The following is a 27,555-nucleotide window of genomic DNA, read 5'->3' as shown; positions in this document are numbered from 1 at the left end:
AAAGCAGATCATTTGGAATAGTCTTTCCCTCCCTATTCTTAGAAACTTGGGCCATCTCTGGATTTAATAAGGACAAGTACCACCAGCCTAAATCTGTCAAACTCGGGGATTTTTTTTTTTTAAAAAACAAGTAGATTAAAGCTACCCAAAACTCAGTTCTTTTCCTGAATTGTTAGCAGTTTGTACTCTTATCTGCCAGGGCAGATACTTCATCTCTTGAGGGTGCTTCCCAGGACTCTTTATTTTTCTCCAGTTCTGGGTTCCAAGACTGGAGTATGGCACGGGGAACTCATGTTCCTTACACGATAAAGCAGGAACAGGATGAGCTTGCTAAGGTTTTCACCAATCGGAAAAGCATGTTTTCTTTTGCTTTTGCTTTCTGTAGCTATAAAACCTAAAAGGTATATTTTCACTATTCTTAAACCACAACACCTAATGAATCAAGGCCATTTTGGTGATAATGAGAGGATGGGGCTAATCTTGTGGAATTACTTCATCATATTTTGGTGAATACTTAGAACTGCTCAGCCCAAAGGTGGCCGAAAATCTTGAGTGGAAGGGCCAAAAGGGAAAGAGAAGAGATTAAGGGGAGATAAAGCTAAGAGGTCTGAATACCACCCACAGATCACTTGTCTTTCTACAGGTCACAATTGCAATCATGTCAACCAAGCCTAGAATCATGGGATGCAGCCTCCTGAAAAGTCAAGTCACCTTTTAGTATTTTTACAAATTTATTTTAAAAAATAACAATTGCAATGACATCAATGATCAATCACCAGTACTCCCCTGCTGCTGAGGGGAAAAAAACCTAGATAGTTGAGTCCCAAAGGAAAATCAAGACATCGTCATCAGGCACCCTATAGCAAAAAAATGCTATTGGTCCAGTGGCATAGACACTGATAGGGCAATGTACCAGTGCAATTAAAATATACACTTACAATTATCCTGCAAAAAGAGCACTCAAAAAGTGACATGACTATGCATTAAACCAATTATTCACCCATTCATTCCGCATTTGTGAGGTCATCACTACAGTTCCAAGGACAAATGAGGAAAAGAACTAGTAACAAATAAAGACTCAAAACATCAGCCCCCTGCCTTCACTTTGTGGGCCATTATGGTGTGCTAAGATGACTACAATAAAAGAGTCATGAGCTATCTGAAATGCAATGACAAATGACAGCTGAAGCACTTCACTTCAAACAAAATTCAAATTCAACCCCCCAATAAAAAAAACTCAGCAACAATGACGTTGGTATTATGTACAAACTTACAAACACAAATAAATAGCATTTTAGAACTGCTGTTGGCTTAAGAACTAGAAATTAGGTCTGAGAAATTTCTTTCCGAACTCTGTCCCTTAGACTTCTACAGAGTCAGCCCCTCTGGCATCTGGAGCCAGGCAGAGGGCTCAATTTCCAGCACGAGGAAGCTATTTCCCCTCCTGTGTACTTTTGCATAGTTGTGCACCTCTATCTCTATCGACACCATAATCTCTCTCTCTCTGATGTTTGCTTCTGAGGTTCAGTATCTTTTCTTTACTCATCTAAGCATGTCAATCCCAAATGTTCTTCCCAACGAAATTCCTGGCTTTTCCCTCATTTCCAGAGAAGGCAACTCATACTTCTGAAACACTACCATAGTTCTCTCAGGGTTCAACATCTAGAAAAGAAATGGATTGTGGAGGGACAACCCATTCTGGGAACCATGGCCCACGTTCTGACCCCGTAGGCATCTACTTCTAGTCTACAGATTATTCCCACAATATGGATTCAATGTGAAAACCTTTCTGCACAAGATCTATGGAGAAATGAGAAAAGAAATGGAAACTGGCACCAAAGAATCAGCTGCCATGGGAAGAATGAGAATGCTCTCTGGGGCCAGCACAAAGCACAGCAGGAGTAAAACCAACATCCTCCTGGTACTCTAGCAGGTCAGTGTAATCGAACACTGCTTTCCAGAAACTGTTCAGAGCCCAATCTCATACTTCTTCCTTTCAGTGCGTATTAAAAGGTTTTAATGTAATTATGAGTTAGTCTCTCTCATCTTAAGAATCAACCCCAGGTATCCATCCACTGGAGAATCGTACTCTAAAACAAAACGTGAGATACATACTACTCTCTCTCCTTCCAGACTGAAACACACATGAAACTTCAAATTCCCAATGCTGCTGCAAGGCCTATGATTGAAAATCTCTAGCCTGGCAGGAGTACCTGCAAATGTCCTCAAGTGCCTCAGCACAGATGGTGTTGAAGAGCTTTGTTCCTTACTTAGCAAAGGCAGTTTCAAGGTCCAGTACCCTTGAAATTGTCTTAAAAGGAGCCACAGCAAGAACTATGGTCCAGATGACCTGTCAACAGAGGGACAAGCAGACTAAAACTTGTCAAAGCTAAAAAGAGATTCAACAATGTATATTTTTAGTGCTAGTGTCTTCTATTCTTTTTTCCCCAGAATGAAGCTTTCTCTTGGCTGGAGTCCAAAAATATCAACCTGCCATCTGTACAGATTCTTATTATTACCACAGATTAGATGAGTGTATCTCAGAGAATTTATTGTTTCCATATCACAAGATGGAAAGAACTTCCTTGTCTGGAAGCCATCTCTGAATACAAAGAGTCTATTCAGTTAGGCAGCCTGTGATCCCCACCAGAGGGATGCTGTCCAGATTCCATGGAAAGCTGTGCACTGCAGCTTCCCTGAGTGCGGTCTAGGTTGAGGAGGTTGTTATCCCCTGGTGAGATGGCTGGCTGGCTTCACCAGTCAACGTTAAGTGCTGTAAGTATGGCTGGGCTGGCATGTATCTCCGTGCATCCTCCTCATTCATGAAATGTCAATGTCATCAACAGTCTGAAACAGTCCTGACGGAAAAGGTGAGAGAAAGGCTTTCAACTTCAATTTGCCAGACACTGCTGCAATTGTAATACTGAGCCACTTATTAAAAATTAAGTGGTTTCTGTCCTGTAGAAAAGGGCGGACTGATCATCAGTGTCCCGCGAGAGTTGATCAATTTCCTGAACAGTAGTGAGGAACATGACCTTGATCAGCTCCATCACATGGCCTGGGGTTAGGACACTCGGATGATCTGTGTCATTGCTTCCTCATCAGCTTGGTTTGGATCCTAGAGGGAAAGACAAGATAATGATTAAAGTCCTTGTAAAGCAACAAGTAATGCCTGGTTCTCATCCTCAAAGGAATATACTTTGCCAAGTAAACCAAAGGCCTACTATTACATCAAAGTCTGCACACGTAGTCCATCTTCTGTTGCACCCCCAAGGATGCATTAGCAGGGACCTAACTGGCACGCGATGTGGATGTGGGCATCCCAAACAGTGGCTTCACCCTCTGTGCTACAATGCTTACCCCTAGCCTTATCCTTAGGAGGAGTTAAAGCTTGGCCTGGCCTCCATCACCAAACACTCCAGAGCTGACAGTGTACCTCTTTCCTAAGCACCTTGTACTGTGCACTACCCTTAAGGGTAAACTATTCGGGTGGCTAAGAAACAGACACAGAGGAACCATGTCATGCTGTATTTCTTGGTTGTTATTTTCTGATCACCACATTTAAATTCTGAGTACTTAGTAGGCTGGAAAAGCATTAGAATCCATATATCACACTTGCAGATAAACCTGAAGCTGGGACGGGTCAAGTGACTTGCCTAGACAAAGTCAGAAAGGTAGCTAGGAGCCCAGCAAGGAGTAATTCCCCAATCTCTTGGCTCTCAGTTAATCTTCTTTCCAGTAAACTCTCTACTGCTTCCCACTTAAGATCTGCAGTAAGAAGACAAGGATCACCTCTTGAAAGCTTTTTTTGCAACTGCCTTTAAGTTCCATACCAAGGCTCTAAAACCTCAGTAAGCAAAACCATAAAAAGCCAAAAGTTTCTGGGTCTTGAACAGTGAGTAAGAATATTCAGCATTTTCTGGACAGTCACTATGCACTTGGCATATGCTAACTAGGTGCCTAACATAGATTATTACTCAAAATTCCCACAACATTACTCTGATATATTCATCAGTATTCTACTTTATCAAGAAAGGGCTAACAGTCCAACTTGATCAAGGTCATATTGCTAGCAAATATGGGGGGGGGGGGTCCTTCAAAAAGTTCAAGGACAATGTGTACTTTTTAATTTTTAAACTCCAATTCCCCACAATTTTTTTTGAAGCATCTTTGCAGAATGAGGATAGGTCTTGACACAATGCCCTACACCTGGCCATCCATACACACAAAATGCATGCATGCATGAACAGCGATGAGAAAGGAGGCGTTCTCACACTTCAGGTGAGGAACAGTAACACTGAAGGAGTCCTTAGTGCTCACTTACAGGGACAATGAGAAAGCCTACTGTGACTGCTAAGAGACAAAGTTGCTAAGAAACCACATAGGAAACAGTTTGAGATTTCATGCAGTTAAGAAATGAGGAGCTAGCGTGCATCCGTGAATAGGGGACTGATCGGGTGGACACCATGGCCTGAAGCGCTAGCATCCATATGGGCGCCAGTTCAAGACTCGGCTGCTCCACTTCCAATCCAGCTCTCTGCTATGGCCTGGGAAAGCAGTAAAAGATGGCCCAAGTCCTTGGGCCCCTGCACCTGTGTGGGAAACCCAGAAGAAGCTCCTGGCTCTTGGCTTCGGATGGGCGCAGCTCTGGACGTTGCGGCCAATTGGGGAGTGAACCATCGGATGGAAGACCTCTCTCGCTCTCTCTCTCTTTGTGTGTGTGTGTAACTTTGACTTTCAAGGAAATAAATAAATCTTTAAAAATAAATAAAGAAAGAAAAAATAAGACTGGAGATCAAGTTAGAGGATCCTGTAACAGTGCAGGTGGAATGTGATCTCATACATAATGGGAGGAACCCACTAATTCAAGAAACATTTATTGAGTGCTTGCTCTCAACTGGACATTACAAGTCCAATAAATGTAACTAAAATTCTCTACCCTTCACAAGGCTCAGCCTAATGAAATTAACAATCTTGAACAATTAAATAAAAGTTAACTTCAAGAATTGGACAGTTTGAAACTTTAGTGTGGGTAGATGAACATATCATTTGTTGAGATGGATTGTTACAGATGCAAAAAACAAATCACAATTCTATTTTGGATACATTGACTCAGAAATGCCTATAAAATAAACATGTGAATTAGATGTCTAAGCCAGTGAAGTAGTTAACAGGGTAAACTCTGGAATTATACTACCTGGGTTTGAATTTCCGTTGCTCCATTTTAGTGAGTATTTTACATTAGGCAAATTACTAAACTAACCTTTTTAAACTTCAGTTTCAATTATAAAATGAAGATGATTCTCATTTCATGGCAATTAAGGCTGCTATAAAGATTCAATTAAATAGTGCTTATTGGGGAACAAGCCGTTAGTATAGTGGTTATGATACTTGTGTTCACTATCTGAGTGCCTAGATTCAATTCCTGGCTCCAATTTGACTCCAGCTTCCTGCCCATGCAGTCCCGGGAGGAGGCAATGATGGCTCAAGAAATTGGATTTCCTGTCACCTACACAGGAGAACTGGATTGCATTCAGACTCCTGGCTCTGGCCTTGGTCCAGCCCCAGCTGTGTAGGCATTTGCAGAGTGAACCAACAGACTGGAGCTCTGTCTTTCTGCCTCTCAAATTAAAAAAAAAAAAAAAAAAAAAAAAAAAAAAAAAAAAAAAAAGAAGAAGAAAAAGAAGAAAGGCCACTGGATTAAAGATCTTTAGTGCTTTTAAGATCACAAGCTTGCGTCCAGTTTAGAGAATATTAATCTCTGAATGTGCAAACACCAGAAGACGTTGCTAAATGCTTCAACCCAAGAAAATAGAAAGCAATAAAGAACGAAAGGACTATATATTCTCACCTGCATATGAGGACTATCCTTTTCCTTGGGGGAGAAAAATCGTCCACCTTCACCACGCTTCCGAGCCATGGCATGACGGTGCCGAGACTCATGCAGGTATTTCTGAAACAAGGGAAATAAAGCTGTTGAACCATTAGCTAGAATCAGCACAGTTATCTAGAGCACAAATCCATCCTTAAAAGTTCAAGACAGCTGTGATCAAAGCCATAGGGGACAATGAGGACTTTGAATTACAGAGAAAAGTGTCGGAGAAAAGTACTAAGTCAGTAAGACAGCAGGTTACATATAAGCACCTAAGAGTGAATGCCAAATGAATTTTTTTGCAGAAGTGAGTATAGCAGAGATTGCTGTCTTCTAACATATATCCCATCCCTTCTGCCTCAGTAAGAAATAAAACAACAGAGCAAACGGTACACAGGGAAAAGACTGCATTTCTAGTCTTCCTAGTAGGAAGTGTGACCAGTGAACTAAATTCTGACTAAAGAGATGTAGGAAACTTCTTGAAAGTTTGCCTGAAACAAAGTGTGCTGGATATGAATGGCTGCCATTCTTGTTCCCTTTGCTTCTAGGCTGGAGCCCAAGGAACCAGCTTGGTTTCTGAAGAGCACACCAACAACAGTGGAGCAATAAGACAGGAAAAGTAGAGGTCTTGAGAACTGCAGCAAAGTGCTACCAGCTCGGGACAGTTTTTCTCTCCAATTCTTTTATGTAAGAAAAAAATAAAATCTTATTTAAGCTACTAGTTTGTTGTCATTATTGTAACTGAAGGTATATATAGTAATAACAATTCTAAAAGAGAACTGCTATATAATTTCAATTGTTTGGAAGGTATTCAAAGAAATGAATGAAATCAAAGGCAATTTCTGAAGTAGAACTTCCTAGTTCTCTTTTTATATCCTTCTCAGTGTTATACATACCCTCCTTTCCTTTGGAATCTTCCCTTCTGCCTCTAGTTTGGCGCGGGCTTGCCTCCTCTTAAGAATACGGTGATACTGTTTGGCATTCACATAGAGAGGCTCTTCTTCAAGCATCTCTGCCCCAGGTAGAGGGATTCTTTGTATGGCAGGCACAGAGCCAGCTCCAGGCACCATCTGCATGAAGAGGAAACCAGGGGTTATCAGTGGCCTGATGTGTGGACATAGCAAAGTTTCTTGGTCCCTGTTAATCTCTTTTCTTCTGAGTGCCTCAAAAAGTCATTTTTATAGGGTACTTAGTGACATGCAGACTCTTGGAAAACATTTACATAAAAGCTTTGCACTTCAGAAGCAAACATCCCAGATGATTCTGCCACAGTGGGCTCAGGAGCCACTGAGAACTAATATAACCATGCCTAAAATTCATGTCCACACATGGCTCAACTTCCTAGGTGTGTCTATTGCCATTTAATGGTTAGAAACAGTAATTTTCAGACAATGAAACATCACAAAAGAAGGCAGACTAAGCATTACTAAATACAGATAGACTCACAGACCTAATTCAATCCTATTTTTTCTAAAAACAAAAAAACAAACAAAAAAAAAAAAAACCACAACAACACTGTACTAGATCGACAAACAAGTTAACAGGCTCCTGTGTCCCACCCACAGCCACTATGAACAATGGTATAAATTCTTCTGGTAGCTTCCTTCACCTCCGCAGAATTCCATCACCCATTCTCAATTTATCCATTTTAGGTCCTGTGTCTCAACATACTATTTTGACATATGGGGGTTTAGCTTTCATGCATATCACCAACTTTTTCTCCATTTTCTCAATATATATTCATACCACACTTTTTTTATATTTCTCTATTGATTACAATCCAATTTTTGGTTTATTTCTTGTTTCATCCACCACAGTAGTGGCCTGGTCTCCCTTCACTATTTGGATTCTGAACAGAATTACATAAAATTAGACATTTACACCTATTTACTCACTGCTGTATCCCCAGTATCAAGAACAGTCCCTGGGTACACAGTAGGTGCAGAATGTATTTATGTTTATTGTGATGTTATGGCAAAAGCAGATCACCGTTAAGTGCCTTAAGGATCAATCTCAATTCCAAGAAGTCAACATTATAAATATAGCTTTGCCAGAGTTGTAAGTTCAAGAAATCTTCAAAGATAGATATATGGGAAGTTTTATCACATGAGAACAGTGAGCTGAGCAATCAGTGTTCTTACCATGACCATCCCTCCTGAATTGACCACATTGCCTGCCACTGGCAGTGTCACAGTAACAGTTCCTTGTCCACTGCTGGTTGTGTTGGTATTGGCTCCTGTCTGAACAATCTGTGCTCCTGCCAAACTGGCTGCTGGGATGGTGATCATGCCTGAAACAGGGACTGTAACTTTAAGAAAATAAAACATAAAACAAACAAAAAAACAGGCATAAAGAACAGAGAGAAGGGAACACAGTTAGTCCCTCTTCTGTCTGGTATACACAGTCACCCTGGAAAAACAGTGAAACACACAAAGTAAAAAAAGTACTCTCCCACTCTTACTTTGTTTTGCTATATATAATCCAAGTAATCACAATCTTTGAAATTCTATTCCCAGTTCTGATGAAATCTATTCTTCAAATGGACATTTCCCCAGGCATTCCATTAAAAGTTTCCAAAAGTGGGTGAGAAAGGCTAGAGCCCACCCTTCCATGGCTCATTCTGACTTTAGCTATACCCACTGACCTTGTACATGGAACAGACTACTTTAGGACTGAGATTTTATGAACTTACAATTTGCTTATCTTGGACTGACAATGAGTCTGTTGCAGGACCAAAACTTAAAATTAAATCAAGTGCTTCAAATCCTCCCAAAATTAACAGCACATTGAGGAAATCAATCATCATTTGTGTGAGCTCTTGCCATGACTCAATCAAGTCAGACCCTCCTCTGAATCACAGACACGGTTAATGCACAGTCTAGAACTTATGTACTGCAAAATTTATATCACAAGTCAAACCTTTGGTCATGGAACCTGAGATATCTTTTCTGGATTAACTATCTGAATAGCTGACAAATACTTCCCAAAACATTCAAGTCTAGTTCAAGTACTCTTCCTCCCTAGCTAACAGATCTCTCCTTTATTTATGTGTCATCTTTTTCTAGAACATACTTCCAAAAGAGCTCCATATTGAATTTACTTGTTCCAATCTCCCTTACTGTATTAGAGGCTCTCTGGGAACTCTTCTTTCCCTTTTATCAAATATTACGTATACAGTAAAGTGCTGTTATCTATAGTAGGCATACAAGAAGTCTTCTTGGAATCGATTAATATTGAAGTGACAGGGGAAAGGGAATAAGCATAAGCAGCAACAGACCTTTTGTGTGTTGTTCAAGGGATAAAAAGAATGCCCCAAGTGGTCCAGGGAAACTTATGGCACCCCTACCTTGCTGGAGAATGGTGCCGTCTGCGTTAACTGGCTGGTAGACAATGGTCTGTCCTTCGGCTGTTTGTGCCACTTGCTGCCCCTGGACAGCGATCTGCTGCTGCGTCTGTAGGAGATAAAAAACGACACAATTAAATGGACCACAAAGAAAATGACCATGTGCCCTTCTTAAGAAAACATCTTTGATGCTCTTCACTCCTGTTTCCACAAAATATGAAATATCTGGCTCAGCTGTCTGACCCTTCCAAATCTGCTGTGCTCCTGTGTTGACAGCGCTGGAGGAGTTACCTGAGTCTGGCCAGCTGTGACGGCCGTCTGGGGCTGCTGAATGATGATCTGCTGAGTCTGGCCCTGCTGGCCCTGCACCTGCACAGCCTGCCCACCTTGGATCTGGATCTGTCCTGGAGGAACCAACTGGATCTGTGGAAGTAAACACAAAGAAAGGATAGTACCCTACCGACACTGGTTTCCCTTGGGCTCTGAAAATTATTCAAATTCCTCTAAAAAGCAGGAGCTATTCTAAAGAAGACAAAAATAGGAATCTTGTTGTCAATTATGAATTAGAGACTATTTTATTTTCTATTCATGAAATGAAAGGGGGGAGTCAGTGTCATGACACAGAGGGTTAAGTCCTATGATGCCAGCATCCTGTATTGAATGTACCAGTTCAAGTCCCAGCTGCTCCACTTCCAATCCAGCTCCCTGATATTAAGCCTGGGAAAGCAGCAGAGGATGGCCCAAGTGCTAGGGCCCCTGACCTCACATGGGAGACTTGGAAGAAGCTCCTGGCTGCTTGCTCTGGCCAGGCCCAGCCCTGGCAGTTGCAGCCACTTGGGGAGTGAACCAGAAGATAGAAAATCTCTCTCTCTCAGTAACTCTGCCTTTCAAATAAATAAAACTTAAAAAAAATTTTCAGTATAAAAATTTTGAAATCCATGTATAGACTTTTCCTAATACTCTGAAAAAAAAAGGCTATCTAAAGAATACTTCAGAGAATTTCTTATATAACATTCTTTTTTTTTTTTTTTGACAGGCAGAGTGGATAGTGAGAGAGAGAGAGACAGAGAGAAAGGTCTTCCTTTTTGCCGTTGGTTCACCCTCCAATGGCCGCTGCAGCTGGCACACCGCGCTGATCCAAAGCCAGGAGCCAAGTGCTTCTCCTGGTCTCCAATGAGGGTGTAGGGTCCAAGCACTTGGGCCATCCTCCACTGCCCTCCAGGGCCACAGCAGAGAGCTAGACTGGAAGAGGGGCCACCGGGACAGAATCCGGCGCCCCAACCGGGACTAGAACCCGGTGTGCCAGCGCTGCAAGGCGGAGGATTAGCCTAGTGAGCCACGGCACAGGCCTATAACATTCTAAGACTATGAAACTAGAGCTCTACAAGCATATAACAGAAAATGATTTCTTTAGCTTGATCAGTTAGTCTTACTTGGAAGCAGGGAAATAAGACAACACTATCAAATCTCATAGCAAAAACAACCCACAAATCACAGAATTTAGAGCTAGAATGAACCCAAGACATCAACTGATATAAACTGAATTTTTAGTTGAGGAAACTCAGGTGAGTGAGGCGGCCAAGATCGTAAACCCTGTTTAATGGTAGACCTGGGAATGAAGCTGAGTCACTGCACTCACAATGTTTTGTTCCCAGCACTGTATCACACGTCTCTATTCAACAATGGGGAAAAAGAAGGAAAAGCAGGCTAAAAAGGAGGAAGAGAGACAACTGAAATGAAACAGTAGTGTGAAATTGAGGAAAGCACACAGAGAAAATATATTTAAAGCCTCATACATTTATGCATGGAGAAATGCAGAAACTATTTTTAATCTTAACTACAACTGTGTCTTGGCAAAAGTATGCCAATTGCCTTAAAACTGCGCTTATCCTTTGCCCAAGCAACCTTCACTTCAAAGAAATTACTGTAAGAGTACAACTGAAAGAGGCTGGCACTGTGGCGTAGTAGGTAAAGCTACCACCTGAGGTACTGGCATCCCATATGTGCACCGGTTTGAGTCTCGGCTGTTCCACTTCTGATCCAGTTCTCTGCTATGGCCTGGGAAGGCAGCAGCAGATGGCCCAAGTGCTTGGACCCCTGCACCCACATGGAAAACAGGGAGGAAGCTCCTGGCTCCTGAGTTCAGATCAGTCCAGTTCTGGCCATTGTGGCCATTTGAGAGTGAACCAGTGGTTGGAAGACCTCTCTCTTTGCCTCTCTGTAACTCTATCAAATAAATAAATCTTTAAACAACAAAAAAAGAATTCAAATGAAAAAAATAAAAGATCCTGCCTAAATGTCTATAGTAACTTAACCCACAAAAGCAAAATCCTTAAATACTTTGTAAATTAGAAATTCTGATTCATCAAATTGATTGAACATTATGATGGAATTAAAACAAGGCAACCTCTCACTACCTGTGTGCTATAATTATGCCCAAAAATTATGCATAAAAATACAAAGGAATGAGCAACATTCCAACTTTGATTTACAAGCAGTGTGATCATGGCTGTATTTTTTTCTACTTATATAGCAAGTTAATAGTTCCCCCCTCACCCTCCTTTCCATGCTCACATCATATAACTGTGGAAAACTGGTTAATTACAAAGATAAAATACTCCACTATTGAGTCAACCATTCATCCTTTTTACTACAGATTACATGTTCTTCACTAGTGCTATACTGTGATTTCTTTGTATATTTTCTCCCTACTACTAACACTTTTCTTTTGACAGTCTCAAATGTCAGATTACTAAATAAAAAGGTTTAAGTTTTTTTTTTTTTTTTGGACAGGCAGCGTGGATAGTGAGAGAGAGAGAGACAGAAAGGTCTTCCTTTTTGCTGTTGGTTCACCCTCCAATGGCCGCTGCGGCTGGCGCACTGCGGCCGGTGCACCGCGCTGATCCGATGGCAGGAGCCAGGTGCTTATCCTGATTTCCCATGCGGGTGCAGGGCCCAAGGACTTGGGCCATCCTCCACTGCGCTCCCGGGCCACAGCAGAGAGCTGGCCTGGAAGAGGGGCAACTGGGACAGAATCCGGCATCCCGACCGGGACTAGAACCCGGTGTGCAGGCGCCGCAAAGCAGAGGATTAGCCTATTGAGCCGTGGCGCCGGCCTAAGTATTTTTAAAAATATTTATTTTATTTTATTTTGAAAGGCAAAGTTACAGAGAGGCAGAGGCAGAGTCAGAGTGAGAGAGAGAGGTCTTCCATCCGCTGGTTTTACTCCCTGAGGGCCACATCTGTGCTGGATCTGTGCTGATCTGAACCCAGGAGCCAGGAGCTTCCTCCAGGTCTCCCACGCAGGTGCAGGGGCCCAAGCACTTGGGCCATCCTTCACTGCTTTCCCAGGCCATAGAAGAGAGCTGGATTGAAGTGGAGCAGCTGGGACTTGAACCAGCACTCATATAGGATGCCGGCACCACAGGCAGCAGCTTTACCTGCTACACCACAGCGCTGGCCCCAAAGTTTATGTATTTGAAACAGAGGTGGGGAATCTGTCTGCCAAGGGCCATTTACATATTTGTAACATCATTTTCAGGCTATAAAAATTGTCAACTTAAAAATTAGCCTCATATAGATTTCTTGAGTGTCAAGTCCTGTCTGTGGTTGCCTTGGCAGCACCAGACCCAATAATTCTGAGGGCTTTACATGACACTTCCTATCCCTGATTTAAAAGATAGTAAGACACCTTTCCAAAATGACTTTATAATTTGAAATTAATGAGTATTTTCTTTTCTCTATATCTATGCTAATCACTTTTTAAAAAATTTTATTGATTTATTTGAAAAGCAGATTGTGAGAAAGAGAGAGAGAGAGAGAGAGAGAGAGAGAGAGAGAGAGAGATATCTTCCATCTACTGGTTCACTCCCCAAATGGCTGCAGCAAACTGAGCTGGGGCCAATCCAAAGCCAGGAGCTTCTTCCAAGTCTCCCATGTCGGTGCAGGGGCCGAAGCACTTGGGCTACTCTCCACCATTTTCCCAGGTGCACTAGCAGGCAGCTGGATGAAAAGCAGAGCAGCTGCTGGGACTTGAACCAGCACCCACACAGATGCCAGTGTCACAGGCGGCAGCTTTACCCTCTATGCCACAGCATCGGCCCCAATTCTAATCACTTTTAAAAAATGTTTGACAACTTTTGTAAGTCTATTTTTTTTATACATTTACTTTCATTTATTTGAAAGACAGAGACAGACAGGCAGACAGACAACAATCTTTTGTTTGCTGGTCCACTGTAATAGCCAGGGCTAGGCCACACCAAAGCCAGGAGCCTGGAATTCCATCTGGATCTCCCATGTGTGTGGCAAGGGCCCAGGTAGTTGGGCCATAATCTGTTGCCTCTCAGGATGCATCAGCAGGAAACTGGATCAGAAGCAGAGTAGCCAGGACTTGAACTGGTGCTCTGATAATGGGAAGCGGGCAACACAAGTGCTGCTGAACCATCTGCACCACGATGCCTGCCCTGGTGTCTCTAATTTTAAAATAGGCCGGCGCCATGGCTCACTAGGCTAATCCTCCGCCTTGCAGCACCAGCACACCAGGTTCTAGTCCCGGTTGGGGCGCCGGTTTCTATCCCGGTTGCCCCTCTTCCAGGCCAGCTCTCTGCTATGGCCCAGGAAGGCAGTAGAGGATGGCCCAAGTGCTTGGGCCCTGCACCCTCATGGGAGACCAGAAGAAGCACCTGGCTCCTGATCAGCGAGATGCGCCGGCCGCAGCGGCCATTGAAGGGTGAACCAACGGCAAAAAGGAAGACCTCTCTGTCTCTCTCTCACTATCCACTCTGCCTGTCCAAAAAAAAAAAAAAAAAAAAAAGCAACCCCAGAGTTGCCTACACCTTTCTTTTAATCTCTTCTATATCTTTCTCTTATTTTTTATTTTTATTTTTTTGGACAGGCAGAGTGGACAGAGAGAGAGAGAGAGACAGAGAGAAAGGTCTTCTTTTTGCCGTTGGTTCACCCTCCAATGGCCGCTGCGGCCGGTGCACTGTGTTCGGAGCACCGCGCTGATCCAAAGCCAGTAGCCAGGTGCTTCTCCTGGACTCCCATGCGGGTGCAGGACCCAAGAACCTGGGCCATCCTCCACTGTACTCCTTGGCCACAGCAGAGAGCTGGACAGGAAGAGGGGTGACCAGCACAGAATCCGGCGCCCCGACCGGGACTAGAACCTGGTGTGCCAGCACCGCAGGTGGAGGATTAGCCTATTGAGCTGCGGCGCCAGCTCTCTTATTTACTTTTAACATTCTGTTTCTTAAAGTCTTTTAAGTGGATTTACATATTTTATTGGTTTAAAGAATCTAGTTTCTATTTATCCTTTTTACATTTCTGTTAGTTTTCTATTTAATTAACTTTCTCTTTTGTTCGTTTTGTTCTCCTAACTTTCCAGGAAAAACATCAGTTATTTATTTTTAATACTTTTAAAATAAAGAATTTAAGGTTATTAAATTTTTCTGGTGTTTAGGTTGGAAGTGAAATACTTTCTTTATTACTTGCTTGGTGACCCAAATGACAGTATATGGAAAGAAACAAACAAAAACATTTTTGACCCAAGACAACAATTTACAAAGCAGATTAAATTTTTTCTCCCACCTCCTGGAAGTGCCAAAGTAAGTCACATTACCAAATCACTTTATAAACTAGATTCTCATGTCTCTATATTCCTCACAGCTATTCAAAACGATGCCCTAATATCTTAGTCCTTCCTACACATCCAGTTTCTGCATTATTTTGCTTTATAACATAAAGGTAGAAAATTGGCTAAATGCAAAATGGGGGGTAAGATGCGTTTCAATGCAATGTTAATTGTCAAAGACTTTGCAACATCCTGTTCCATAAAACTTATCCTCTGACATACTGTTTCGACAGTTTTTATACCACTCACCTGCTGTAAACCCTGTGTCCCAGATACAGGTACTTGCATGATGGTTTGACCTTGTCCACCAGGGACAGCCTGGACCATGATGGGTTGGCCAGTTGATGTGATTAACTGACCTCCACTGACCTGTACCATTAATGGCTGCCCCTGGACCTAGAATGAAACAAAATAGTAACAATGAAGTAAAATTAAGAGATAAAATAGCTTTTATCAACACACAATCACTGGAACTATTCTGTTGCCTTGCTAGAAGGAAAAAGTAGAAGACTTATTCCCTTAGTGTCTATCCTTGGCTACATGCCAAGTTGACTACTTTAAGGTCGGATATAATGGACTATATCTAGAGTCCTTGGGCAGTCTCAACAGATATAAGGCATTCATCATCAAACACAGGCTACGTTCATGACAAACATTTAATGAAAACATCAAGGCTATTGGCCTTTAAAAGGCAATATTCAGGTGTGGTCTCCAGTGAGGGCTGCAGAGGAGGCAACGAGATGGAGAGGGATGGTGGTGATGGCAGCAGAGTGCAAATTCTAAACAGCCTGAACAGAGTAAACCATAATGCCCAGCTGGGGAAGCAGAAGGCTGGGGAGCAAGCAGCTCTCAAAGTTTATGCAAAGAACCCTTTCTCTCCATTGTCTCTTAAGCAAAAATGCAACTGCACACCTTTTACCCTCTTCACCTTACTCTGAGAATTCTGGGCATGTTGGTTGTTTAAAGATCCCATTACTGGGGCCAGTGCTGTGGCGTAGCAGGTAAAGCCACCGCCGCCAGTGCTGGCATCCCAAATGGGCACCAGTTCAAATCCCAGCTGCTCCACTTCCAATCCAGCTCTCTGCTATGGGCTGGGAAAGCAGAAGATGATGGCCCGAGTCCTTGGGCTCCTGTACCGACGTGAGAGACCCAGAAGTTCCTGGCTCCTGGCTTCAGACTGACCCAGCTCTGGATGAAAAATTTCCCTGTCTCTGTCTCTCTACCTTTCAAATAAATAAAGATATCTTAAAAAAAAAAAATCCCATTACTAAAGATTCCCTGGAAGTATAGGCGCCGGTTTGAGACCTGGCTACTCTACTTCCGATCCAGCTCTCTGCCAAGGCCTGGGAAAGCAACAGAAGATGGACCAAGTCCTTAGGTTCCTGAACCCATGTGGGAGACCTAGAAGAAGCTCCTGGCTTCGGATTAGCTCAGCTTGGCAATTGCGGCCATTTGGGGAGTGAACCAGTGGATGGAAGACCTCTCTCTCTTTCTGCCTCTCCGTAATTCTACCTTTCAAATAAATAAATAAATAAATCTTAAAAAAAAAAAAAGCAATGAGAAATATTGAAATTACATAGACTAGTCAGGTGCACAAATAGAATTTCCAACTTTCAAACTCCTATGAATAAATAGGCCAGTCTGGAAGCCAGGTCACTTCAAGTGGTCTGTCACATCTGTAGTCCCAACATAAAAATACCCAGCAGAAAGCTTTCTAGAAGTCAAGACTTTAGAAATGAACTGATCAACAGAATAAAGTCTAAAACTTTCAAATTTCATCCCTGAAGAATTATTTCTAACAGAAAAAAAATTCATGACTAAAATATTTATTCTTAATGCCAGTAAAAGTATGTTCAAATAAAAGATCAATCTGTCCTAGACATGTAGATTAAGTAAGGTCTTCTAACCATCACCACCACTGATCAGAACTACCAGTAATGTGTAAATCCTAGGTTTTGTTGAACTATCTCTTGAGAAATTCCACATTACCTTTAAGGACTTCATGGCCTTTCTCATGTGTTCTCCATCAATTACTTCCCTATTCAAATTCCCTCTGCTATACCAGTGCACGTGCTTTATCAGGAAGGACTTTTCAGAATACTTATCACATGGACAATGGAAGGAACTGTTTAAAATTCTCCAAAACTAATAAGACTCCTAAAGGAAAGGTTTACATGATTTCTATCTATTTCTTTCAAATACAATCTATGGCTACCCATCATCTTCATTTCTTCCCCCACTGACATGCTGTATGTGTACACGATACACAATTTGAGACTCAAACAGTTCCGTGTTTGTAGCATGGGAATGATTACAAGGACACATGCATCAGGAAAGAAGCCACACAGTTAGCAGTATGTTACGTTCCCATTGCGCAGTGGGTGATGACAGTCCAAAATATTCTTTTATACATCAGTAAGAGGAAGCAGGCATGAAAAACATGAACATGCTGTGGAACTCTGAGATTGAAGTACAGTTCAGGAGTACCTATAAGCTCAGCTTGCCCTAGCTTCTAATTGGTGTTAAGAATTGGTTATATGTCCTCAGCAAACACTACTGTGGGCACCGAGAGGGTAACTGGATTACGCTAAGGGACAATTAACTGCAGGACACTCAGTGGCACTGGTAACAAGTTGAGATGCCAAGTCTACATTCTAGGTCCTACTTTGAACTGAGCTGAACTGTCTCTGCTAAATTAGGAGGAAAAGGCAGGGAACCTAAATCCTGCCCATTTCTCAAAAATAAGGTAATTTCAGTCAAAATTTCCTAAAGACACAGAGAAGACTAGCTTTCCTACATTCATTCTTTTTTTTTTTTTTTTGAATTTATTTATTTATTTATTTTTTGACAGGCAGAGTGGACAGTGAGAGAGAGAGAGAGAGAGAAAGGTCTTCCTTTGCCGTTGGTTCACCCTCCAATGGCCACCGCGGTAGGCGCGCTGCTGCCGGCGCACTGCGCTGATCCGATGGCAGGAGCCAGGTGCTTCTCCTGGTCTCCCATGGGGTGCAGGGCCCAAGCACTTGGGCCATCCTCCACTGCACTCCCTGGCCACAGCAGAGAGCTGGCCTGGAAGAGGGGCAACCAGGACAGGATCGGTGCCCCGACCGGGACTAGAACCTGGTGTGCTGGCGCCGCAAGGCGGAGGATTAGCCTATTAAGCCGTGGCGCCGGCCTTTCCTACATTCATTCTTACATAGGAGTTGGCCAACTTATGATATTTAACTTGGCCATACATAATGTTATAGAACCATGTTGGTTAACTAAGAATTCTTACAGTGGCTCTAACACCTAAGATGTGACAGCACATCCCATCCTGCGCAGTCAAGAGCTATGTGAGGTACTCTTTGTGGTTCTAGTAATCAGATCACTATTTCCTCAGAAAAGGTAATGAAAAAGTAGTAGTTAACAAGAAACTAACATTTAGTGTGTAGATATACCTTGACAAGTGCAATGGTTATTTTGAAGTTGAGCTTCTCTTTTAATTAAAAATAAGGCACAGACTAGCCTAGTTTACATGCGTGTGTATCTTCTTCACTATAATGCAAGCTCATGACATTTTACCAGGCAAGCAGATGACAGAGCTTGGGCACTGATTAAGTCAGAACGCCACTTGTAAGAACTTCTTCCTGTCACTCATACCATTTTTCTAGGTACTCCCAAAGAAACACACTAGCCAAATGTAGTTTTCACAAACTTCATACAGGGGTCAGCCACTACATGACTTGGCATGAAGCATTAGAAAACTGGCATCTTATAAGCCTCAAAGACAAATTAGCGGCACCAAAGACATGCAACTGACTGTGCCATGCCGACCTTAGAGCCTAACACAAACAGCACCAGACGTGAGGAGTAGAGAAGTTCATGCAGTGCTCACAGAGAGTCAGAGAGGGCACCACTACCTGGAGGGTCTGGACTTGCTGGCCTGAGGCGGATGCCACCTGGGCCTCAGTCTGCAACTGGACAGCAGTGACACCACCCTGCTGCTGAGAACAGGAACAGGAAGAGCTTGAAATGCGTCAGGAAGGAAATGAACTACAAGACATGAGATTGCCTTACCTCTTGTGAGAGGAGGGAAGTCTTTCAAAAGGGACAGACTCTCTCTCTACTGAAACCGTGTTGTTGAAGATAAAAGGATGAAAGACATGAGCCCTTTATCCCTATATTGGACCTCAAAATATCCTACCATGCCTCAAAAAGGTCAAACAGCTGTCATTATTAAAACAAAATCTGTAACACAGCCCACTAGGAATTTGATCCTTCTGCTTATACAATTATTGCTCTTTCCTCAGTGGAGTTCACAAGAATGAAGTTACCGTATTATAACAGCCTTGAAGCAACAGGGAAGAATTTCTGGGGCTTAACCCAATCACAAAGAAAGAATTAACCACATCATCTTCAATACGAGGTCACCGCTCTTACGTTCCCAAGGTAAGATTGTGTCTACACAGCTGGACCACCCTAGAAGCAATGTTTTCTGTGATTCAATCTTATAGTTTTATTCCTTCCCCCCACCACACTTCCACCCCCTAGGAAGGTCTGCAGAACAAATATCCACCCACCATGGCACTGGTCTGAATGGAAGGCCCTTTTTTGCAATACTCTTCTCTAAAACGGCAGTTAAAGTAGCTCCCAAAGTCATAGCAGCTGCATGGAAGGGAGTCAAAGCAAGGGATTCAAGTTATTAATTTCTTTTTATCAAGAGTAGCTCTTTTGTTGGATCATTAGATTAGATTAACTTTCTTTGCCCTCTGGATTCAACTACTTTTCTGTATTAGCTAAGTTTCATTTTGAAAACAATATATTACCAAGGTATCACTCTTGGCCTAAAGAAGTAGAATCAATCTTTTTTTTTCTTCTAGGGATAGGGAAAAAAGTAAAGTTTTAACCAAAAGAAATCCAAGTATAAATTCAAAAAAACAATGTCTTACTTAGCAATAAGCCAGCAGGAATAAATTCCTTTCTAGTCTGTGCTTATCCATAGGACTAGCTGACTATTATCCTAATGTTATCTATGACCCAATCAAAGAAAAATGTATTTCTTGAAAGCTGACCAAACCCGTATTAAACCACAAGTTAGCTCAAATAAGCAAAGAAACACCCAAACCAAATCCAGAAAAAAATCTAACTTTAAATTTCCATCTGAGAACAGAATGGATGTTCTGACTTTGGATAAGATAAAGGGCCAATCAGAGCAGACCCCCATGAAAACCAGATTCTAGTAGCCATGGACTGGATATAGTCTTTCAGCACAAGTCATCAGACCCAGGATTTCACAAGATCTGATTTCTCTCAGAAAATTCTCCACAGTAATAAACCAACCAATTGAGTGGTGCTATTATCAGCTCTATTTGCTGTGATATTTAAAGCAGTTTTACTTCCATACCTGCTGCTGAATTTGTCCAGCCTGCACAACAATCTGCTCTGTCGAACTATTGCTATTTGCTGTATACTGCTCCATAGTCTCTCCAAGTGTGGATCCTGCCCACAGGGAGCTTCACTCTGAAGATCCTAGATGACTGTGAAGTACGCTCCTATTAAAAGGTTGGGAAAAAAACTAAAATGAGATTTTCAATGAAGGCCTTGCCAGATAATTAACCTTGACCACTTATCATTGTACTTTATTTGCAAGAAAACAGGAGAAGAGAATAAGAAATGTTTATATTTTTAACTAGGATTATAATAGCACAATCATAGCAACAGTATCCTAATGCTATCTTCCCATGTTTTGAAAATGCTTTTAGTAATTTCTCGTTGGCAGCCTTACTTTTCAATACTTCCAGAGCAACACTTCTACCTTAGAAATACTCATTAAGCTAAAATCTCTGTCACAAGACATGGTTAGCACTGATTTTAGGGCATGCACAAAATGCATTAGAGAATATGTTTTTTTAACTTGTAAAACACATTTGCTGCCCACCAAACACGTTACACTGGTCCACCACATTTAGTAAGCGTTTTAAAACTCCAAGGGTTCATTTCAGTTTACCTCGGAACTGAAGTCACATATTTTGCTTATCAGAATCTCCACTAGGTAGCATTAAGAAAGCTCTAGTGACGGGTTAGGAGTTTATGTTTTAATCCAGAGCAAGCAATAAAAAGAAATTATATGAAGACAATGATATTTATAGATTAGATGCAGTAGCCTCCTCATCTACAGTTTCATCTTTGGTGTGGTTTCAGTCACCCTGGGTCAACCAAGGTCTGAAACACACAATCCACAAGTCTTAAACTGCAGTCCTTTCTAAGTAATGCAATAAAGTCGTGCCATGCCATGCCTCACCAAGGACAAGGACCACATCTTTGGTGTATCCACTCTGTGTATGTTACCTGTCCATTAGTTACACAGCAGCTATCTTGCGTATCAGATCAACGGTGGTGGTACAGCAGTGCTGTGTCCATGTAACCCTTGTTTTACTTAACAGTAATCCCAATGTAAAAGATTAGTGAGACAAAAGAGGCATCAGGGCATTAAATACTCAAGGACGGAACAACCCTGTGATTATGTGGCAATGCTGCACAAAGTACAGGAAAAACAAAATATATAAGGTTCAAAACTGTTCACTCTTTCAGACATGCACTGAGTCTTGGTGATATGCCTTATGGCTATGGGGTGACTATCATATAAGGAAAACTTTGGTCACAACAGCCTCCTAGCTGGACTGAAGGTGGGAACTGGGGACTCAATCCAGGTCCTTAACATGGGCAGCAGTGCAATCACCTGGGCAATCACCACTGCTCCCAGACTGCACCAGCAGGAAGCTAGAGTCAAGAACAGAGTAGGAATGGAACCTAAATACTTTGCCATGAGATGCAGCCGGCCTACCCACTGTCCTAACAGCAAGACCAAATGCCTACCTCAGAAAAAGTTTTAAATGACTAAGACTGTGATTTTTCTCTAAAAAGAACTTAAGACATTCCTCAGTCTTGAATCTGAGTATCTGTAACAATCTACCTTCTATTGTATAATTTTAATCTTTTCTTATGGTAGTTTTCATATAACTACAAAAGTAGAACAGTATACAAACCTTCGTCCCCAATTTCAGCATGGCCAATCCTAGTTCACATATGCCTCTTTCACTCTCTAACTCCTCCCTGGATGATTCTGAAGCAAATCTCAACACTTTATTATTCCAAAACTTGGTAAACACTGCAACACCTACTTTTAAGAGTACAGACTTGTTTATCATTTTATCATGATACTATAGTATGTACATCATCTTCAAACCAAGAAATAAGCAAATCCTTAATATCGTTAAATATCCAGTCAATAAACAGATTTATCCTTCTCACATACTTTAAGAGTTGAAGAGGCCTTTTTGAAATAAAGACACAATTATAAAATTGAGGTGCTATTTAAAAACCTGAATTTTTTAAAAACTTCATTCAAAAGTTAGAATTACATAAATTACCAACGGGTAATTCATCATGGAAATATGGGGTGTGGGAGGTACGTATTGACAAAATGTAGACATTTTCTTTCATTTCTTCTCTAGGCCTTCATAAAGTCGAAACTTAAAAAAGATAAATTATGGTAGCTAATGGAGTCCCTCATTATGGGGTAAAGTAAGGTATCTCTCTCTACACAAAGTAGATAATTATTTATAAGTTGTCTCAACATATTGTGAGCAAAGAAATCAAAATATATTCAAGTGTATGTTCAAGTATTTAGAGAAGTATACAGATAGCTAACATTTACTTTGAAATGCATCAAAAAAACAAGACATCTTGATGAGTAAATGGAGAGATGGATAGATATCTGGTAAGGCTAATATGACAAAACGTCAATGGCAGACTATAAGTGGTAAGTATGCAGGTGTCTATCGCAAAATGTTTTCAACTTCCCTCTGCATCTAAAAACTTAATTAAATAAGAATTTAATCAAGTCTGCTTCTTAAAAACTAAAACAGATGCAGTCCATGAGCCACAAGTGACAGATGCCTATGCTTTCACTGCACAATGGTTTACAGCTAAGTTCTCCACATTACTGTCTTTCTGCTAATGGAATACTCTCCAGGTAGATTTCTAGCTATAATTTGGATTTACATATCCTGTAGACCAGCCAACAAGGAGCAAACATGATCAGCAACACAAGTAGCCTTGGCAGTTATTTCTCACTGCAATGATCAATTGCTTTCTCTTTTTTACACCAGTCTCTTCTGAATTGGTTGTCAGTACCTGAGAAATTCTGTGTACAGTAAGGAAAATTAAGTTTCCAGCTGGACTAAGTGGTGCTGCTTGAAAGAATGTATCTGATTCCATTTATATGAAACCCTGAAAAGACAATATCTAGCCACACAAAACAGATCAGTAGTTCCCTGGGACTGGAGAGTGAAGTGAGAGGGGAAAGGAAGAGGTTGATTGGCTTGGAGCATGAGAACTTCCAGGGATGATGAAAATATTTTACATCTTTATTCTATCGGCGGTTATATACGTATACACATATCAAACTTCATCAAAGCGCAAGATGTGCCTAAACTACATCTCAGTAAAGCTGACCGAAAAAATAAGAATGAGGAAAGAAATATCCTCTATATTCCAACACCTTACCCACCCCAAATCCTGTTCCTATGTAAGATCTTCCCTTAACTAATTTCCAGAAATTCACAAATTGCAAGACTAAAAGATACCTGAAGTACATGGGATTGGCTAATAAATGCAACACCACACAGTCTTTCTTCTTAACTAGTTATTCTATTACTACAAAAGTTCCAATTTAAGAACATTTAAATCCACCATATAGTACACTAAAGGGTAAAAAAGGAAGCAGCTTCAAATGCAGCAGCAATTCTCTCACATTAACCAGAGTGAGTCAGCTTGGAGCACGATACTGAGACTGTCAATGGTGAGGGCTATCAGCTACTGGCTTCAGGGAACCCATACGTCCCTACTACTGTGAACATCAACTGGCAGAATGGCAATACAATCTGACACACTGAAGTGCTTCTCTGCCCAGGATTATGACAAAATTAAGCCAGCCTCTCTGGCTCTTGCGCCTAACAAAGCTTTGAATTTTCTTTTTTTAATGGTAAAGAAAAAGAAGTGTGGGTTGATTCTGGCTAACATGAAAGAAAATTTTCTTCCTAGAGTATCTCTGCCCCGTGATTTCAAGCTGACACTCAGGCAACCTCTAGGAACTCGCTCTATAAGGACCTAGACACTAGAAGCACAAACTTCCAATGGCTGCCGTGGCCGGCGCATCGTGCTGATCCGAAGCCAGGAGCCAGGTGCTTCTCCTGGTCTCCCATGCGGGTGCAGGGCCCAAGGACTTGGGTCATCCTCCACTGCCTTCCAGGGCCATAGCAGAGAGCTGGCCTGGAAGAGGGGCAACCGGGATAGAATCCAGCACCCCAACCGGGACTAGAACCCGGTGTGCCGGCGCCACAAGGAGGAGGATTAGCCTGTTAAGCCACAGCGCCGACCTGGAAGTGCAGCTTTCTAACTTGGGATTTCCAACTTTTAAAAAATCAAAACCACAGTAAGAGACATATGTTGGGGGGTGAACCAACGGAAGACCTTTCTCTCTGTCTCTAACTCTGCCTGTCAAAAAACAAACACGTCATCCTACTACAACTCAGCACACACAGAACATACAAATGCAAAACAAACCCTTACAAAAACAGTATTTATCCTTATAAAACCCAAGAGACACTTCAGTATTTCCTAATCCTTTCGAAAAAAAATGACAAGCATTAGCCCACTAAATTTACAACATAAACAATCTCAAAAACAAACTACATCAATTTTTCTGCTACAGACTAGCTTCACATCATCCTACAAGGGTTTTGGGGTTGGAGCTTCCTTAACTTGCTCCTTCTCTCCACTAACATACTACCTGCCAGACACTGCTCTAAAGGATTTAAAAACAAAATGAAAACTCTGATGAAGATCCCGACTTGAAGTCTTTCAGTTTAGTGAAGGAGGAAAAACCTGTATTGGGATCACAAGAAACAAACTAGGCAGCAATTTGGAGGAGACAGCTCTCAGCTGGGGATAAATCAAGGCAGGTGCGGGGAAAAGGTGCCACCTGAACTGGTCTTAAGTGTGAGAAGGGGTGAAGTACTCCACAGGAAAAGAGCATCCACCAGGACAGAATACTCCAGCCAACCTAAAGGGCCCCATGCAGAGAAAGCTAGAGGCCACATGACTGCCTCTTTAAAATGCTGGGCAGTTGTTCTTCTGGTGGTGGGAGATGCCCTAGAGGTGTTTATCAAAAGTCACCAGACAAAAACAAAAAGTCTTTTTGCAGGTTGTCTTTCAGCAGAAGTTATCTGGTGTTTGAAGTGACCAGACAAACCCAGTTTAAAATACCATAGTTAAAACATCTATTCCAAAGGTAAATATAATATCACTGGACTAGGAGGGTTTCTTAAAACTTTAAAATGTTTATTGAAAAGGCAGAGAGACGCACAAAGAGAGATCGTTCATCGCCTAGGCCCAAATCAGACAAGGCCCAAGCTGACAGTCCGGGGCAGGGATTCCAACAGAGATCTCCCACATTGGTGGGCAGCAACCCAGCCACTGCAGCCCTCACCCTGCTCTGCCTCTCACCGTGTGCATCAGCAGGAGGCTGGAACTGGAAGCTGTGCCTGAACCCAGGCACTCCAACAGGGAATATGGACGTCCCAGGAGGTGTCTTAACTGACCAGCAGCCTGTTTCCTGACCCAAGTAAGTGTGGTTAACAACTACCAGGCACTATGTATATACTGAAGGCCTACTTTACATGCCGGGGCCTGTAATGGAGGCTTCGCGGGAGTAAACACGATTTTGAGAGTCCCAGGAGGAAAACTGCCTTTTCCTCCCCCAGAGAGGTGGGCAGAACCTTGCTTTTTCTAACCCTGATAGAAAATAAACGCCTCCTTCTACCTGTCACTTCGAGCACAATAACTGCTCCTAACAATTTCCTTAGCAGGACAGTATGTTTGCCAGCTGGGCTGTCCTGCCTAAACTCATGCTCCTTTTTCTATCCCATCTTTGTGCCCCAAACACAGCAAAATTCGCTCTCTGCGCACAAGCTTTTCTGTCCGTTCTATCCTGTCAGAAGAAATCTCTTCACCCTTCCAAGCCAATCCAAAGTCTGGCGGTGAAAAGTACCCAGGCTGTGGCTGGCGAACCCCACAGTGCTTCCCAGGCCTGCACTTGGGGCCTTTGCAGCACTGACCGTTAGCTAGTAATGGGCAGATCACCTGTCCATCGTCAACAGACAGGGATGGTTCTTATTCACTCTACCTACTCCCTGCCCCAGAACGGGCTGCCAAGGGAGTATCTCCTCATCCCCGGGAAAATTCCGCAGTACTCTTAGGATTCTGAACATCTGAGAAAATGTTAGCACGGGATTATAAAGTGTTACTAGGGAGGCGGGAAAAAAAAAATAAACCACCACGCCAACAGGCTATGCGGACTTGGGCTCGCCAGTCGCACCTGACACACTGCAAATGACAAAGTAGAAAGGCACAGTGCGGCCCCGAGCCAGGGACCGATCAAAGGGTGCGAATGGGCAAGCCGACTAACACGAGCAGCAAACTGTGCAGGCCCCGGGGGGAGGAACGCGCACGGCCGTGCCTCCTCCACAGTGAGGGTCCAGGCGCGGAACGGACCGGCCTTGCAGCCCGGGCCGGAAAGAAAGGTCGGCCTCCAAGCGCGCGGTGCACGGCGCGGCCCGGCGAGCGGGGCGGGAAGGAGGAAATGACGAGCCCAAAGGGGTGGTAACGGCGCGGGCCGGAGCGCCGGGCCGGCGGGCGGGGCAGGGGGGTGGGCGAGCTAACGGACCCCCTCCCGGCCCGGGAGGCGGCGGGGCGGGCCCGTGGCGCAGCCGGGCGGGGGCGGGCCGAGCCTCCCGCCGCCGCACTCGGGCCCCGGGGCCGCGGCGCGCGTCTGCCCGGCCTCCCTCCCGACCCAGCGGGGCGGCACACACAGGCCGGGGGCGCGGGCCCCGCGGGAGGACACTTCCTGTCCAGAGGGCCGCAGCTCGGGAGGTTGTGAGGCCGCGCCGGTCGGGAGGAAGCCGCCGAGGCCCCGGGGCCCGAGTGCGTGTATCTGTGGGAAGGGGCGTTCGCGGCCGGGCCCCACCGCCCCCGGGCCCCGGGCCCGAAGGCCTGAGCCTAAAGGTGGGCGCAGAGGAGGTGCGTCCCCCACTGGCACCCTGTGAGGATCGGGACCCCGATGGGTCTGTTCCCGGGGCTGCCATCCCGCGCGCGGCGGCCCCTGCAGGCCTCGGCCGGCAGTGACCCGAAGCGCCTGCCGGTTCCAGGCCGGGGCCGCCGGCCGCCCCACTCGGTCAGGCTCAGCTCGGCTCCCCGGGCTCGACGGGCGCCTGGGCCTCTCCTGAGTGGTCAGCGAGACCCGCCAATCGGGGCGCTGGGGCCGGCTCTGGGCCGCTGGATATTGGCTCCTCACACTCACCGTGCCTCGCTCCCCCGGTTCGCTGCCCGCGCTGATTGGCTCCAGTACCGGACCCCGAAACCCAATCAGAGGCTCCAGCCGCCGCTGCCGCCGCCACTGCCGCTGCCTGGCAAAATGGCGAACCCGAACAAAGGGGAATCGGGCCTCCCTCCAACCGCCTCCGCGCAGGCGCCTCTAAGACCACGCCCCCAGCCCCAGCGCTGAGCTCGCCCCACCCCCCCGTGGAGGAGCACTGCGCAGGCGTCCCGTGAAGCCACGCCCACTCCCCTGATTCGACACCACCTCGGGCCGAAGGGTTACGCAGGCGCCCT

At 43.7% G+C, this 27,555-nt stretch overlaps 1 protein-coding gene across 11 annotated transcripts; it reads right to left on the bottom strand.

Moving 5' to 3' along the window:
- Positions 1-731: 731 nt before the first annotated feature.
- Positions 732-27,378, bottom strand: NFYA (nuclear transcription factor Y subunit alpha). Of its 11 annotated transcripts, none has more exons than XM_062186076.1 (10): positions 27,245-27,378; positions 20,228-20,375; positions 18,744-18,827; positions 15,094-15,240; positions 9,507-9,638; positions 9,219-9,324; positions 8,014-8,162; positions 6,769-6,942; positions 5,852-5,953; positions 732-3,118 (listed from the first exon to the last, which is right to left on the bottom strand). In XM_062186076.1, exons 2-10 carry the CDS (start codon positions 20,300-20,302, stop codon positions 3,065-3,067), a joined length of 1,023 nt encoding a protein of 340 aa, XP_062042060.1. In that variant the 5' UTR covers positions 20,303-20,375; positions 27,245-27,378; the 3' UTR covers positions 732-3,064. The 11 variants fall into 11 exon arrangements, with proteins under 11 accessions (XP_062042060.1, XP_062042059.1, XP_062042061.1 ...); XM_062186075.1 differs by having other exon boundaries at positions 18,741-18,824; XM_062186077.1 differs by having other exon boundaries at positions 18,744-18,824.
- Positions 27,379-27,555: the final 177 nt, after the last annotated feature.

This window comes from Lepus europaeus, chromosome 3 (genome assembly GCF_033115175.1).
Source record: "Lepus europaeus isolate LE1 chromosome 3, mLepTim1.pri, whole genome shotgun sequence".
NCBI lineage: Eukaryota > Metazoa > Chordata > Mammalia > Lagomorpha > Leporidae > Lepus > Lepus europaeus.
This window is presented reverse-complemented; position numbering and strand designations above follow the sequence as displayed.